This window comes from Vulpes lagopus, chromosome 12, assembly GCF_018345385.1.
Source record: "Vulpes lagopus strain Blue_001 chromosome 12, ASM1834538v1, whole genome shotgun sequence".
In the NCBI taxonomy this organism is placed as follows: domain Eukaryota; kingdom Metazoa; phylum Chordata; class Mammalia; order Carnivora; family Canidae; genus Vulpes; species Vulpes lagopus.
The window spans coordinates 37481574-37497132 of record NC_054835.1 but is presented as its reverse complement, the minus strand read 5'-3'; the positions used below and the strand labels follow the sequence as shown (position 1 = coordinate 37497132).

The window sequence follows — 15559 nt, the reverse complement described above, 5'->3', positions numbered from 1 at the left end:
AATGTGGGCTCTAAGCTCTTTGCCACAATTTCTATGTAATATCCACACATAGCTTTCTGTCTGTCTTAACATTAGACTATTTGAAACAAGATACATTTCATCAGATGCCTTCTTTTTTGTTCGTGTATTCTCTTGTAGGTCTATCTGACCGTTTTGAAGCATGGTGATGGCACTACCTTAGACATTATGCTAAAGGTGAGTAAATTAGGAAAGGGCTCCCATTTTCTCCTATTGAACTTGGATTGACACAGAGATTATGAGCTTTAGGTGGTTAAAATGCTGAGCAAAAGAAATACATGCAGATACGCGTATTGCAGACAGGCAAATACTAAGAAACTATGGGAGGGGCACCTGGGTGGCTCAGTCGGTTAAACATCTGACTCTTGATTTTTGGTTCTGGTCATGATTCCAGGGTTGTTAGATGGAGCCCTGTGTTGGGCTCTATGCTCAGCAAGAGTCTGCTTAGGATTCTCTCTCTCTCTCTCAAAAAGAAAAGAAACTATGGGAGAAATATAAAATGTCTGTTCATACATACTATATCAATACGATGCCAAAAGTTATCTGATATTTTCACTTTCATAAGTTTATGCATCTTAAATCTAAAAACTGAAGTGTTCATTTTGATTAACACATTCTTAAAATGTTTCCCTTCAGTGTAAACTTACTAGGGTTCTTCCCATTTTAAAGAAAAGGTTTGTGTCTGTACTTAGAAAGGGGATAAATGATCAGGCGTCTCAAGGGTTTGAGCTTTGCCAGTGCCTTTTATGAATGGACAAGAAATTAATTGACCTGCTTGCATTGGCTCTGTAGTTTTCCCAGTGTGGTTGGCATATAATTAAACTGTAGGGCAGCCCTGGTGGCTCAGTGGTTTAGTGCCGCCTTCAGCCCAGGGCAAGATCCTGGAGACCTGGGATCGAGTCCCACGTCAGGCTCCCTGCATGGAGCCTGCTTCTTCCTCTGCCTGTGTCTCTGCCTCTCTCTACCTCATGAATAAATAGATAAAATCTTTAAAAATCTAAAAAAATCTTTTAAAAAATAAATAAAAGAAAAAAACTAAAAAAAAAAAAATGTAGTACTGGGTCACCTGGGTGGCTCAGTCAGTTAAGCAGCTGCCTTCAGCTCAGGTCTGATCCCAGGGTACTGGAATCAAGTCCCACGTTGGGCTCCCTGCTCATTAAGGAGTCTGCTTTTCCCTCTGCCCCTCCTCCTGACCCATGCATGCTCCCTCACTCTCTCTCTCTCTCAAATAAATAAAATCTTAAATAAGTAAATAAATTAATTAGTTAATTAATTAATAATCATTTCTGATACTAATGCTATGGAACAAGTGCTGTCACCAGTCCCCCTGCCCATGTAGTTACCAATCTAAGAAATCACTTGACTATTCTAGTTGCATCAGAGATGAAGGGAGCTGAATCTATTACCATCAACTAAAATTTGCAAAATGTACCTAGATACCTAAATTATCTGTCAAACCTATAAAGCCCATTCATTTAAAGACCTGTGTTTAAGGGGGTAACAAACAGAACAAAAATGGGATGGGATGTTCTTTACTTTCATCTTTAATGGATTAAGAACACTTTTCTGGGGTGCCTGGGTTGTTCAGTTGGTTAAGCATCTGCCTTTGGCTCAGGTCATGGTCCCAGGGTCCCAGGATCAAGTCCTGTGCCCCTTCCCCCTGCTCCTGATCTCTCCACTGGATCTCTCATTATCTCTCTCTCTCTCAAATAAATAAAATCTTTAAAAGAAAAAAAAAAGAATACTTTTCTAATCTCAAGTGGATCAGAATTGCAAATATAATTTCTAATTTATTAGTTTTAAACATATTTAAATGATTAGAATATTTTGAAAAATATAAACTTTAAGAAACTCAAAATGTACCTCTTTAACTACTGATCTTGTACAAGATTTTCCTTTCTAATAATATAAAAATTATACTTTGGTTTTACCTTTCAATTAAATGACATTGAAGTCCCTTCTCATTCTTAATATTCTATGAACCTGTGCAATGTAAATCATTCATATGAAATCAGTATTTGTGGGTTTTGCCTTTTCCATCAAACTATGGAACAGAGTAGAGGTTCTGGAATTCTTCTGACAAATAACCTTGACATTTTCATGTCCTGGCATACATTAAAGAACTTACACTAGTATGTATATTTAATAAGTGTTTGCATCTATTTAACACAAGTGAGTTGGCTTTACTAATTCTGCTTTACTAAAGGAAGAGCTCTAATGAAGGCCAAATTAGATTTCTTCAAGGAACCAGTTGATGGAGATGAGGAGGATTGTTTTCTATCGGTAATTTAGGAATAATGAGGCAGGATAAAAAAAAAATAATAACCTGTATTTCAAAGTATATTTGGAACATAGTGTTATGGTGCCATCTAGTGGACTAGTGTAACAGGTTCTCCTCAGGGAGAACCATGCTTCCTGAAAGCCAGAGTTCAGACCTTGAATATTGGAGCTGAAAAGGACCTTAGAAGTTATCTGTCTACCCCACTCATTTTACAGATGGGGAAACGGAGATCTGGAGAGGTTAAGGACTTATTCAAGATCACACAGCTAGTTAGAGGCAAAACTGGGACTAGAAAACCCAAGTCTCCTGATTTCCTATTCATTTTACTTCACTGCTTCTCAAAAGAGTCCAAAGGAAATAAGAGGAAACTGGGACCTGTGATGGGGTCTACAGACACTGGTCAGTGTAAAATCTTCAGTGGGACAAAAGGTCAAGAGAGTCTATAGATTAAGTTGTCTTAGAAAGGTATCTCATATTCCCTTCTAATTCTAATTTTTAAATGTATAATGTTTTGCTTCTGATGATTAAAAAAAAAGACTTGATATATTCATTACGGAAGATTTAGAGACTAGAAAAGTAGAAAGAAAATAAAACTTACCTGTAATTTAAAAATTTTTTAAAGGTCACAAAACAGCAGATATAAGATGATCTTATTTCCAATTTGGCAATGTACCTCTCATAATAATTTAGTTTTTTCTTTATGCTTCTCTGTTTTCCTCATTTTCTGCATTTGGCATGTGCTGATTTAAAAATGTGATGAGGGGATCCCTGGGTGGCGCAGCGGTTTAGCGCCTGCCTTTGGCCCAGGGCGCGATCCTGGAGACCCAGGATCGAATCCCACGTCGGGCTCCCGGTGCATGGAGCCTGCTTCTCCCTCTGCCTGTGTTTCTGCCTTTCTCTCTCTCTCTCTCTCTGTGCGACTCTCATAAATAAATAAAAATTTAAAAAAAAAAATAAAAAAATAAAAAATAAATAAATAAAAATAAATAAAAAAATAAAAATGTGATGATACAGAATCCCACTGATCAGATGGGATTAATGAATCCCACTGAATGAATTAATATTAACATTTATTTTTTACTATTAGAAATTAAGTTGATGACCTTCAGTGATATTAGTGATGATTAGTTTGTTCATCTAACATAGAACATTAGGCAGACATCATACCCGTCAGATCTTGATGTTAAACTGCTCAGAACTGATGACAAGCCATTCACATCACTTACATTTAGTGACGTACTATAATGGCATATGACAACTATAATGCCTGCCTGAACATCTTGAATAGTTATTATATTTTGTTAATTTCATACTCTGCAATCACAGCCAGTGAGAACATAGAGCAAAAGTATCACCTTATTGAGGGAAAAGCTCACATAAGCATTTGCATAACTTCTAGGGGAGAGTTAACTGTGTCTCTATCCTTATTTTTTCACTGTAGCTCCACAAACAAGCAGATATGCAAGAAGAGAAAAACCGAATTGAAAGAGTCCTTGGGGCTACTCTTTCACCTGAATTGATTCAGAAAGTCCTCACGTTTGCACTTTCAGTAAGTCACAATGAAAACTGCTTATGGAGGGTGCTTATGGAGGTGCCACTGATCTGTGGCAACTGTCTTTGATTCAGTGTCTTCTTGATCTGCTTTAACCTTAAACTAAGGCTTCCTCTTCATCTGGGGAAAATGAAATGGGCTTCTGTTAACTGACCTATCTCCCTCTAATGTTAAGAATCAGAATTCTTGGAAGCAGAAATAAACTGGAAAGGCTATTTATCCCTGTAACTACTTTGTCTCTTCCTTTCTTTACCCAGTAGGAACCCAAGCAAGTATCTATTGAGCAGCCTGTTTATACTTCTCTCAGTGCTTCATTCTCAGTTTGGCTGGTCTTTAGGTGAAACATTTGCCTCTTTGCTGGAAGCTTCTGGTGCTAGTCATTCCTAAAACAGAGAATGAGGGTCTTCAGTGTAATTGCTTGGGTACCTCAAAAGCATCTGCTCTTTCTTGTATCAGAAGATGTTTTGAATACAAGTAGACTTTTAGTTCTCTTTCTATTTTTAGGAAGAGGTACGTCCACAGGACACTGTATCGGTAATTGGTGGAGTAGCTGGAGGCAGCAAGCATGGAAGGAAGGCTGCTTGGAAATTTATAAAAGACAACTGGGAAGAACTTTATAATCGATACCAGGGAGGATTCTTAATATCCAGACTAATAAAGGTATGTGAAGATTTTTATTTTGAATAGCTGGTTTATCATGGATGTTATTTAGAGACATCCATGACTCACTAGGCTTATAGATTACATTCTTTGCTGTTTAAGAGTTTCTTTTTTTTAAAAAAAAGAAAAGGTTTCTTTAAATAGTTATTAGCTTTATTAAAGGGCTTATCCATCACCCATCCTGCATCCTCTAGAATATTCTAAAGTTGGGAGAGAATAGAATGATTCATTTTTAGAGTAAATGGAATTTAATTCCTAGCCTCTTTTGCATTTACTATACACCGTTGTTTTTTCAGCTATCAGTTGAGGGATTTGCAGTTGATAAAATGGCTGGAGAAGTTAAGGTAAGCAAAGTGCTGTTTACTTTTTATTTTTCAAGCTAGTAAGTAAAAACACTAATGAACCAAATTGTAATCATACAGTGTTGGGCTAATGTTGTATTAATCCTTGTTTTTGCTTGGAAAAAGACAGGGTTGTGTCTTTAATGCTTGAAGAATATGGGTTTGGAGTCATCTTTGAGGGCATCGAAATATGGTTGAAAGAACGTGGACCTTGGAATCAGTTGATATGAATAGGATTCTGTGCCCTACCCTATGTTAACTATGTGACTTCAAGCAAGTTTTTAACCTCTGTGAGCTCCCTGTGTCTCCTCATCCATAAAATGGGATGATAATAAAATTGTTATTTAAAGTAACTAACATAGTGGGACTGGAACAGAATAGTAGGTCCTTGATAATGATTCTTGTTTCCTTTCTAATAACCTTCATAGGTCTGTCATATGCACAGGGAGATCAGGTGCTATGTAGGGACTCTTAGCCTTTACAAAGGATAATAATTATGTGATAAAGTTCAGCATTTGAGGAACAAATCTACACTGATTAGGAACATCTTAACTTTAAGCCTTCCGTTGCATTTAATTGGGAAGTACTTTTGAAGTGTCACTTTCGCCTTCACCTTGGAGGCAATGGGGTTATGAGGTGTGAATTTGGAAGTTCTGAGAGTTATAGTGTTACTTCATTCACTCTGCAAACCATTGCTAGGAATAAGATTTTAAGATTTCAGATCTTGGGATGCCTGGGTGGCTCAGCGGTTGAGTGTCTGCCTTCGGCCCAGGGCATGATCCTGGAGTCCCAGGATCCAGTCCCACGTTGGGCTCCCTGCATGGAGCCTGCTTCTTCCTCTGCCTGTGTCTCTGCCTCTCTTTCATTCTCTCAATAAATAAATAAATAAATAAATAAATCTTAAAAAAAAAGATTTCAGATCTTGAGAAAACAGTGAAAGACTTGATCTCTGCCTTCATTTAGTTTACATCGTATATTATGCAAACAGTTTCTTTATCGTAAAGGATATACATACTCTGAAGGAGAAGTATATATATTGGGTTTGGACGGAAAGGGCAGTGAGTGGCCAAGCTGAGGCTGGTTAGATAGGTAGAGGCCAGACTATGGAGGGCCTAGTAATCCATATTAAAACTTTCCTAACATGGGACACCTGGGTGGCTCAGTGGTTGAGCATCTACCTTTGGCTTGGGACATGATCCTGGGGTCCTGGGATTGAGTCCTGCATCAGGTTGTCTGAGAGGAGCCTGCTTCTCCCTCTGCCTGTGTATCTGCCTCTCTGTCTCTGATGAATAAATAAATAAAATCTTAAAAAACAAAACAAAACAAAACAAAACTTTCCTAATAGTGGAAAACCCTTGAATTACTTATAAACAGTGAGGAGTTAATGTGATTTGTATGATAAAAATTTCAGTCTGGCTGCAGTGTGGAATGGGGAAGGGAAGATAGATGTTGATGCTAACTCTTCAAGCAAGAATGATAAAGTAGCTTGAGGGAAATGGAGTAATGAAATCCAGGGGCTTGATTTTGTTAATCTTTAATTCAACAAATATTTACTCTGTGTTGTGAACATACCTGGCAGAGGAAGAAGAAAGAGTGGAGGATAATTCCCTAATTCCCAGGTTTCTTATCATGTAAATAGTAGTGCTATTTGTTGAGATGGAATGAGGGGAAGTCCTGTATCTTACTCAGGCTCTAAGGAGCCTTGGAGCAGGAGCCATTGTCATCTTTGTGAATAAAATAAGGTTATTGATTTCTAAAAGTTACGGACTTAATTAATCTGATGAATTAGTCATTCTCACTTTTACACCTGTGATGACTAGTTCAAAGTAAAGACCCCCCATCCTTTTGCTGGTTGGTGTTTAAAAGCTGCTTTGTTTTCATTTTTTTAGATTTTATTTATTTCAGAGAGAGAGTGAGACAGTGTATAGGAGGAGGGGCAAAGTGAGAAAATAGAATCTCAAGCTCACTCCCCACTGAGCATGGAACCCAACTCAGGACTTGATCCCAGAATCCCAAGATTGTGACTTGAGCCTAAATCAAGAGTCAGGCACTTAACCAACTGAGCCACCCAGGTGCCCCAAGAGTTGCTTTGTTTTCTGTGAAATGTGGTATACTTCATTAGAAAATAGTTTTATTGTATGAAAAATGTGAGTCTCTGGAGCAGCAATCAGACCTTTCTAGTTTTATCATCCTTCACAAATTAATCTCTATTAGAAGCAGCCTGAATGTGTTTTGAGTCTTTAAGGACTCTGCCTACCAACTATTATGTTAACAGTTTGTGTAGGTTTCTCTTAAATCTTCTGGAGTAAATATTTTCTCATAAATGAGAAAACGGAGCAGTTAATTTACTCAAAGTCATAGGCTAATACATGATTGAGCCTAGATTTGATCCCAAGCCTAATTCCAAAACCTACACTAACTACTAATGATGAATCAATCTAAAAGAAAGGCGATAGATTCTATCTCTTTATTAACTTTTGTTTCCATTTTAAGCATATATTTGGAGAAGAATCCCTGTATTCAGGTCCAAGGAGCTGCTTGTTTTCTTTTAGCCTTAGAATGGCAGTGGTATATTTTCATGATTGAAGCAATTTTTTTTTTTATGATAGTCACAGAGAGAGAGAGAGAGGCAGAGACATAGGCAGAGGGAGAAGCAGGCTCCATGCACTGGGAGCCCGACGTGGGATTCGATCCTGGGTCTCCAGGATCAGGCCTTGGGCCAAAGGCAGGCGCCAAACTGCTGCGCCACCCAGAGATCCCTGATTGAAGCTTTTGAATCCCTTACAGAAGAGTGTTTTTTCATGACCTGTGATATTATTACATCCTTACTATTGCTAGTAATGATCCTGCATTCTGGGCTGTTTTATAACAGGCTTTCTTCGAGAGTCATCCGGCTCCTTCAGCTGAACGCACCATCCAGCAGTGTTGTGAAAATATCCTGCTGAATGCTGCTTGGCTAAAGCGAGATGCTGAGAGCATTCACCAGTACCTCCTTCAGCGAAAGGCCTCACCACCTACAGCGTGAGCCCTTAGGCGCCACCACTGCGGTTCTGCTGCTTGGCTGTGGGGGGGATAAGGTGGGGCTACCGAACAGCTGATTCACATGCCGAGAATTTGGAGTCTTCTTTCAAACCAGTGGGGGTTGGACAATGAATGTAGTTAACTGGTTCCTGCTCACACTCCAGAATTAAATTCTATTGAAAAAAGGAAAATCAGCAATTCAGCAAAAAAAATAAAAATAAAATAAAAAATAAAAAATGTAAATATGATAGTAATAAAATAGAGCATAACGAAACTGTGAAACTTCCCAAAGCCTTGTCAGTGGTTAAAAGTATTTAACACTCTCCTGTTCATGACAGATGTTCTGTTTTTATAACCTACCAAAAGGAAACTAGAGGCTTCTGGGTGAAGAAGATTTTTTTGTGAAGTGGGTTCTGCAAGCAGCCTACAAGCCAAGGGTAGTGTCCATTGCTGGGAATGGTTAAACGTGAAAGGCTGATAGCTGGTATAACATAGAGTCTGTGCATAAATCCAAGTGTTTTTTGGTTTTGGGGTTGTTTTTTCTTCCTCCCCCCCCCCCCGGGGATTTTTGTTTTGTTTTATTTTTTTTTTGTCCTTTTTTTTTTTTTTTTTTTTTTTTTTTTTTGGCATGGGGACTGATCAGGAAGATGTATTTTCCTGCGTAACTCAATCTGAACCAAGGATCGTAATTCTCCATGCCTTCCCTTCTGTGTGATACCCACCCCTGGCCAAAAAGAAAAAAATGTTAAAAAAACAAACCAAACCTATCCTGGTCTGGGTTTTTTCCTCCTCTTAGTTCCACCCCCAACCTCCACCCCCGGTGTCCTTCTTAGAGATAAAGAAATAATAAGGAAACATCTTTTATAGCCACATTAAATAAGAGAAACTGATATACATTATTTTTTCTTTCTTTTTTAAGATAACTTTTAAGAACCCTGAGATGCAGATAGGTGAGACATAGAAACGAAAGGGTTTTCAGCCAGGCTGTCCTGAAGGAATTATTCTGCTTTTTAAAAAAAATAAAAAATAAAAAAAAGGTTTTAGTCATCCGACAGGCCAATGGTTAAACCTCTTCGTGACAGTATCAACACTGGTTTCTCCTGCTTCATCGTGGACATGTGAGAAGCCAGTGGCAACCACTGCAGGGCCATGTAGTAGTGGTGACAGGATAGAGCAGCAAAGACCACAGCCTGTGTGTGCCACTCTTTGCTTTAACAGAGTATCCTACTAACAAGCCTGGCCTACCTGATCCAGTGAGTTTTAACTCTACACCTCATTGCTTTCCTCTGCCCGACCTTTTTTTTCCTTTTCTTTCTTTTTCCTCTTCTTTTTATTTTTCTTTTTAAAAATATTTGTTTTGTGTTATTAACAGGTATTTCATATTTGGTGTGGCTTAACTGTATTTCAGAAGGTCATCAGATTGTGAGACTGCTTCCTTGAAACATTTTTGTGCTATTGTTTTAAAAAAATAATAATTAAAAAACAGTTGGCGTTAATAAAAATGTCAATGTGAAATTGATGTCCTGATTTCTTTTATTCTCTTTAATAAGAAACTATAAATTTTTCTTCCATTTACTAGAATTATAAGAAATTTTACCACCGTGGGATTTTTTTGAGTCTTAAGAAAATCCAGTTTCTGAATTCCTTAATGATTAATACCTAAACAGAAAAATATTCCTTCTAAATTCATTCTGGATGCTCAGAAATCTCTTAGAGATCCTTAGAGTCAGGATTCAGGAGTTAACTTGAGACTTACCAGTACTCATTTTTTAGGCTTTCCTATCCAGGGACCACTCTCAGCACTGGTGGACGCCATCTAGGCATGAGCTTAAAGCACCAGCAAAGGAGGGACACCAGAAAGATGGAGGGGGAAAAATCTGCTTTATTAAAGAACTCAAAAGGTACCTGACTGGATTGTGTGACTTTTGATCTCTGGGTCCTGAGTTCAAGCCCCATGTTGGGTGTGGATCTTTCTTAAAATAAAAAACATTTAAAAAAAAACTCACAAGTTTATAATTAGAAGTTCTAGAAGGTATTTCAGTTTCAGCATCCATGCAAGTTTTGTGTTTAGTAGTTTGAATTATGCTGGGGCAGAGGTTGTACAGGAGATCTTCAGTGTCCCCTTCAGAGCTGCTCTCCATCCTGTTCTGTGCCCCAGGAGCAGTTGGCCCATATGGACTGCATTAACTGCTCCTTTGTCCTCTGACTTCATGGGTTGTGTTGATTCAATCAGTAATATCTTCAAGCTCAAAAGGCACATTCCCCAGGTTTTGTCATCGCCCGGTGACATCGCCAGAAAACACTGGTTTTCTGTGTCCTTCTACCAAAGACCACATCGACCACATCTCCCATTAAGCAGCCCCCTTGAGCTTCTAGCTCCTTCACTTTGCCTCTTCAAATCTAGGGATGGAAAGGACTATTCCCTTACTAGCTCTGGATTACTCCATTATTCCTTGTTGCCTCTCCCCCACCCCAAACTCTGTCCATGTTTTTGTACATAGTCCCTTTATCAAACCTTCCTCAAGTTACCCAATTCGAATGTGTTCTGTCTTTTCTACAGATGTCTTGACTGATTCTGGCACTGTAGTCCGATGAGTTGGGTCTCTGAAGGTCTTAATTCAACCTTTTTGGTGTCAGATGTTTTAATTTATTGTCTGTTTTCCAAATAGCTCCCTACCAGGTAATACTCTCATTTTACAGATGAGACAGCAGGCTCAAAAATTTAGGTGAAGTTCTACAACAAATAACTTAAAACCAGTGGTCAACCCAAGCTCACTGGCCCTGAAACTTGTGTTCTTCTTGCCAATTAGCATGTCTCCACAATTAGAAGATCATACAGTCAGACTGAATCCAGGCAACAGTTTTAAAGATATTGAATGATTTTCCTTTAACCCTAAAGCTTGGTTAAAATTTTTAGTAGAAATCCGAAAGTTGGAAAGAAAGACAAATGTGGGGTACCTGGCTGGTTCAGTCAGTAAAGCATGCGATTCTTAATCTCAGGGTCATGAGTTCAAGCTCTGCATAGAACCTACCTAAAATTTATTTTCAAGAAAAAAAAAAAAGATGGATGTGTTGATATTTCCTATCGAAAATTTTATATTATTTTTTATTAATGGGAAGCAGTAAAGCTTTTCAGAATACTATGCAGTGGATGAATTCTTAGACTTACAGTTTCTAAGAATGGGTTTCAGGAAGCAAGGAGCCCCTGGAAATTAATTGTAAAGAATGTATCTCTGTAGTGTGCCATTTAAGGGGTATGAGAGTTCTGTAGCTTTAAATAATTTTTTCAATTCTTTTACCCAAACAGGCCCTAGAATATAATCAGAAAGATTTGGGGCCACATTTGTAGGGTTAGTGATTATTTTTCCTAGCAGGGCAGAAATTAAAAAACAAGCTTTTGGTAATCTATTTTTAGCACTAAACCTACACTTAGAGATAGCCTCATTTTTGACTGGATAATAAATCTCTCACTACATACTGGCTTAGGCCTCAGAGTTGTTGTTTAATTTTTTAAAAGAGTGTCTTCTCTTTTGTGATAATACAAAAACTTACCCAAGATGGACTGTGCCTTCTTATACCACCCTTGATGGACACGGACTGGTCAAGGTGTTTGGTTTCAAGCACAAGTATGAGATAGGAGACCCTGATGTTAATAAAACATTAGGCCAAGCAACTGCTTTCCCTCAGAAACCAAATCAGAGGACTGGTTTTTCCACCAGTACATATGATGGCAAATGTGATAGATGGCAGGGTCAGAGGAAGGAAAGTTTATTGGGTTGTTAGTGCCACTTGCAAAAACAAAAACAAGTCTGGTGGCCCCTGCAGTTCCACTGCTGGTATCTGGCAGCTGTAGCTTTCTTTCACCATTGAACTTCAGGTTCCAACATTGGGCTAGAATTAGCAACAGAAGAGAAACATACTATTAATCTATGCTTTCTTAGGGAAGTTGCCAGCGGCTGACAGCAGACATGCTATACACCAATTAAAATGACTACCAGAAAGAAAAAATAAATAAATCTTGCCATAGTTTGACCATACCAGTGTGGTTCTCTGAGACACCTGCCATTCCCTCCACCCTCAACCAATCTTAACCTTTATCTTTTTGTTTTTGTTTTTGTTTTAGATTTTATTTATTCATGAGAGACACACACAGAGAGGCAGAGACACAGGCAGAGGAAGAAGCAGGCTCCATGCAGGAAGCCTGATGTGGGACTCCATCCCAGGTCTTCAGGATCATGCCCTGGGCTGAAGGCGACGCTAAACCGCTGAGCCACCAAGGCTGCCTAACCTTTATCATTAATTTGATAAATTGTGCAGGGATGTTACATTACACTGCAATTTCATCCCACTCTATTAAGGGTTGATTATCTACTTTGTATTATGTATGCTAATCTTATGGATATTGTCTTTTTTAAAAAAAAGATTTTATTTATTCATAGAAACAGAGAGAGAGAGGGAGGGAGAGGGGGAGAGAGGCAGAGACACAGGCAGAGGGAGGAGCAGGCTCCTTGCAGGGAGCCCGACATTGGACTTGATCCCAGGTCTCCAGGATCACACCCTGGGCTGCAGGTGGCGCTGCGCCACCGGGGCTGCCCTGGATATTCTCTTTTTAATGTCCTATTATTTATACTTCTACAAATGAAGTTAAGAAGAAAACTATACTGAATGGCTAATAGGTTTAATGGTCTAATGGTTTAATAGGAGAACATAGAACTTTTTTTTATAAGAAAAAATACAGGGAATCCCTGGGTGGCTCAGCGGTTTGGTGCCTGCCTTCCGCCCGGGGTGTGATCCTGGAGACCTGGGATCGAGTCCCATGTCAGGCTCCCTGCATGGAACCTGCTTCTCCCTCTGCCTGTGTCTCTGCCTCCCTCTCTCTCTCTGTCTCCCTCATGAATAAATAAATAAAATCTTTTAATAAAAACAAAAACTACAAGACATTTAAAGAAGTTGACATGAATGAGATGATTCTTACTTTTTTAAAAAGATTCATTTGTTTTAGAGAGCATGAGCAGGAGGGGCAGAGGGAGAGAGCTTTTCAAGCAGACTCCCTACTGAGTGTGGAGCCTGACACGGGTTCAATCTCATGACCCTGAGATCAGGGCCTGAGTTGATAGCAAGAGTTGGATACTTAACTGGCTGAGCCACCCAGACACCCCAATTGTTGCTTTCTTAGTAGGTCAGTTCCCTCTTCTATGAATAGAGCACTGAAAGGTCAAGGGAATATAGAGGGTTGTGGTAGGATGAAGTTAATGCCAATGCGTTAAATACCTTCTCTCACTTTGTTCCTTTTCTTTTTTTCTACTCCCTTCACCACCACCCTTTGGGGCTTCTGGCAACCACCAATCTGTTCTCTGTATCAGTGAGCTTGTTTGTTTTGTTTTGTTTTGTTTTTTTAAGATTTCACTTTTTTAAAATTTTTATTTATTTACGATAGTCACAGAGAGAGAGAGGGGCAGAAACAGAGGCAGAGGGAGAAGCAGGCTCCATGCACCGGAAGCCTGACATGGGATTCGATCCCGGGTCTCCAGGATCGCGCCCTGAGCCAAAGGCAGGCGCTAAACCGCTGCGCCACCCAGGGATCCCAAAATTTCACATTTAAGAGGAATCGCTCAGTATTTGTCTTTCTCAATCTGACTTAATTTTACTTAGCTACCTTTGAGGTCCATCCATGTTGTCACAAATGGCAAGATTTCATTCTTTTTTATAGCTGAGTAATATTCTGTGTGTGTGTGTGTGTGTGTGTGTGTGTGTGTGTACACACTACTATTTATTCACCCATCCATTGATGGACACAGGTTGTTTCTATATCTTGGCAGTTGTAAATAATGCTGCAGTGAACACGGGGGTGCACATATCTTTTGGAGTTAATATTTTCATTTTCTTCAGATAAATAACCAAAAGAGGAATTGTTAGATCATATGGTTGTTCTATTTGTAATTTTTTGAAGAACTTCCATACTGTTTTCCATAGTGGGTGTACCAATTTATATTCCCAACAGTGCACAAGGGTTCAATTTTCTCCACACCCTCACCAACACTTGTTATTTCTTGTCTTTTTGATACTAGGCATCCTGACAGGTGTAAAGTGAAAGCTCAATGTGGTTTTGATTGTATTTTACTGATGATTAATGATGTTGAGCATCATTTCATGGGCCTGTTGGCCATCTGCATGTCTTTGGAAAAATATCTATTCAGATCTTGTTCCCATTTTTAATTAGATTATTTGTGAGGTGCTTTTTGCTATTGATTTGTATGAATTCTTTATATATTTTGGATATTAGCCCCTTATCAATACATGATTTGCAGATATTTTCTTCCATTTCATAAAGTTTGCCTTTTTGTTTTTTTGGTTTCCTTTGCTGTACAGAAGCTTTTTAATATGACATAGTCCCACTTATTTATTTTTGCTTTTCTTGCTTTTGCTTTTGGTGTTGGGTTAAAAAAAAAAAACATTGCCAGGACCTATGCCAACTATGTTTTCTTCTGATTTTATGGTTTCAGGTATTATACCTTTAAGAAGTCTTTAATCCACTTTGAGCTAATTTTGGTGTATGGTGAAAGTCATCAAATTTCATTCTTTTGCATGTGGCTTACCATTTTCCCAAAACTGTTTATTGAACAGACTGTCCTTGCCCTATTGTATATTCTTCACTCCTTTGTTATAAATTGACCATATATAAATGGGTTTATTTCTGGGCTCTTTATTTTGTGTTATTTATTTATTTATTTATTTATTTATTTATTTATTTATTTATGATAGAGAGAGAGGCAGAGACACAGGAGGAGGGAGAAGCAGGCTCCATGCCGGGAGCCCGATGTGGGACTCGATCCTGGGACTCCAGGATCGCGCCCTGGGCCAAAGGCAGGCGCCAAACCGCTGAGCCACCAAGGATCCCTGGGCTCTTTATTTTGTTTCATTGATCTGTGTGTCTGTTTTTATGCCAATACCGTATTGTTTTAATTTTCATAGCTTTGTAATATAATTTGAAATCAGGATGCCTTCAGCTTTGTTCTTTCTTGAGATAGCTTTGGCCATTTAGAGTTTCTTCACTCTTCTAACAGTAATAGAGTATACACATGAGCTTTGTGAAGACATGACTTAATCAAGCTCTCTTGACTACCAAATCTGGTCTGTTATTCCTGCCCCTGCTGACACTATTCATCCCAGCAAATGGAAGGTTCTAGAACTATGTGTCCAAGTACAGTAACCTCTAACCATATGTAACTACTATGTTTAAATTCAAATAAGCTAAAAATTAAGTTTTACATTTCAAGTGTTCATTAGCCACATATGGCTAGTGGCCAACTGTATTGGGCAGCACAGGTATACATCATATTCAATCATTGGAGAAAGTTCTGTTGAACCACCCTGTTCTACATGAAGTGTATGCAAGTGTATTTTTTGTTTATGGTAGAAAATAGTTACATAATAGATGTTCCTCTTTACCAGCCTCACTGTAACATTGCTCTTCATCTAAGAACATTGTATCACTAACTCCTATCCACTTAAAATTTTGTTTACAAATGTAATACATACTCATTTTCTAAATTTTGAAGGAAAGGGGATCCCTGGGTGGCTCAGCGGTTTAGCGCCTGCCTTTGGCCCAGAACGTGATCTTGGAGTTCCGGGATCAAGTCCCACATCGGGCTCCTTGCATGGAGTCTGCTTCTCCCTCTGCCTGTC

At 38.8% G+C, this 15559-nt stretch overlaps 1 protein-coding gene across 1 annotated transcript in view; it reads left to right on the top strand.

The window, feature by feature from the left end:
- Window positions 1-9388, top strand: part of NPEPPS (aminopeptidase puromycin sensitive) — a 101665-nt gene extending 92277 nt beyond the window's left edge. Inside the window, exons 19-23 of the mRNA XM_041725446.1 lie at window positions 139-195; window positions 3741-3848; window positions 4356-4511; window positions 4808-4855; window positions 7725-9388. Of these exons, the coding sequence (XP_041581380.1) occupies window positions 139-195; window positions 3741-3848; window positions 4356-4511; window positions 4808-4855; window positions 7725-7877 (522 nt within the window). The 3' untranslated portion in view covers window positions 7878-9388. The remainder of the gene's footprint in view (window positions 1-138; window positions 196-3740; window positions 3849-4355; window positions 4512-4807; window positions 4856-7724) is intronic.
- Window positions 9389-15559: the final 6171 nt, after the last annotated feature.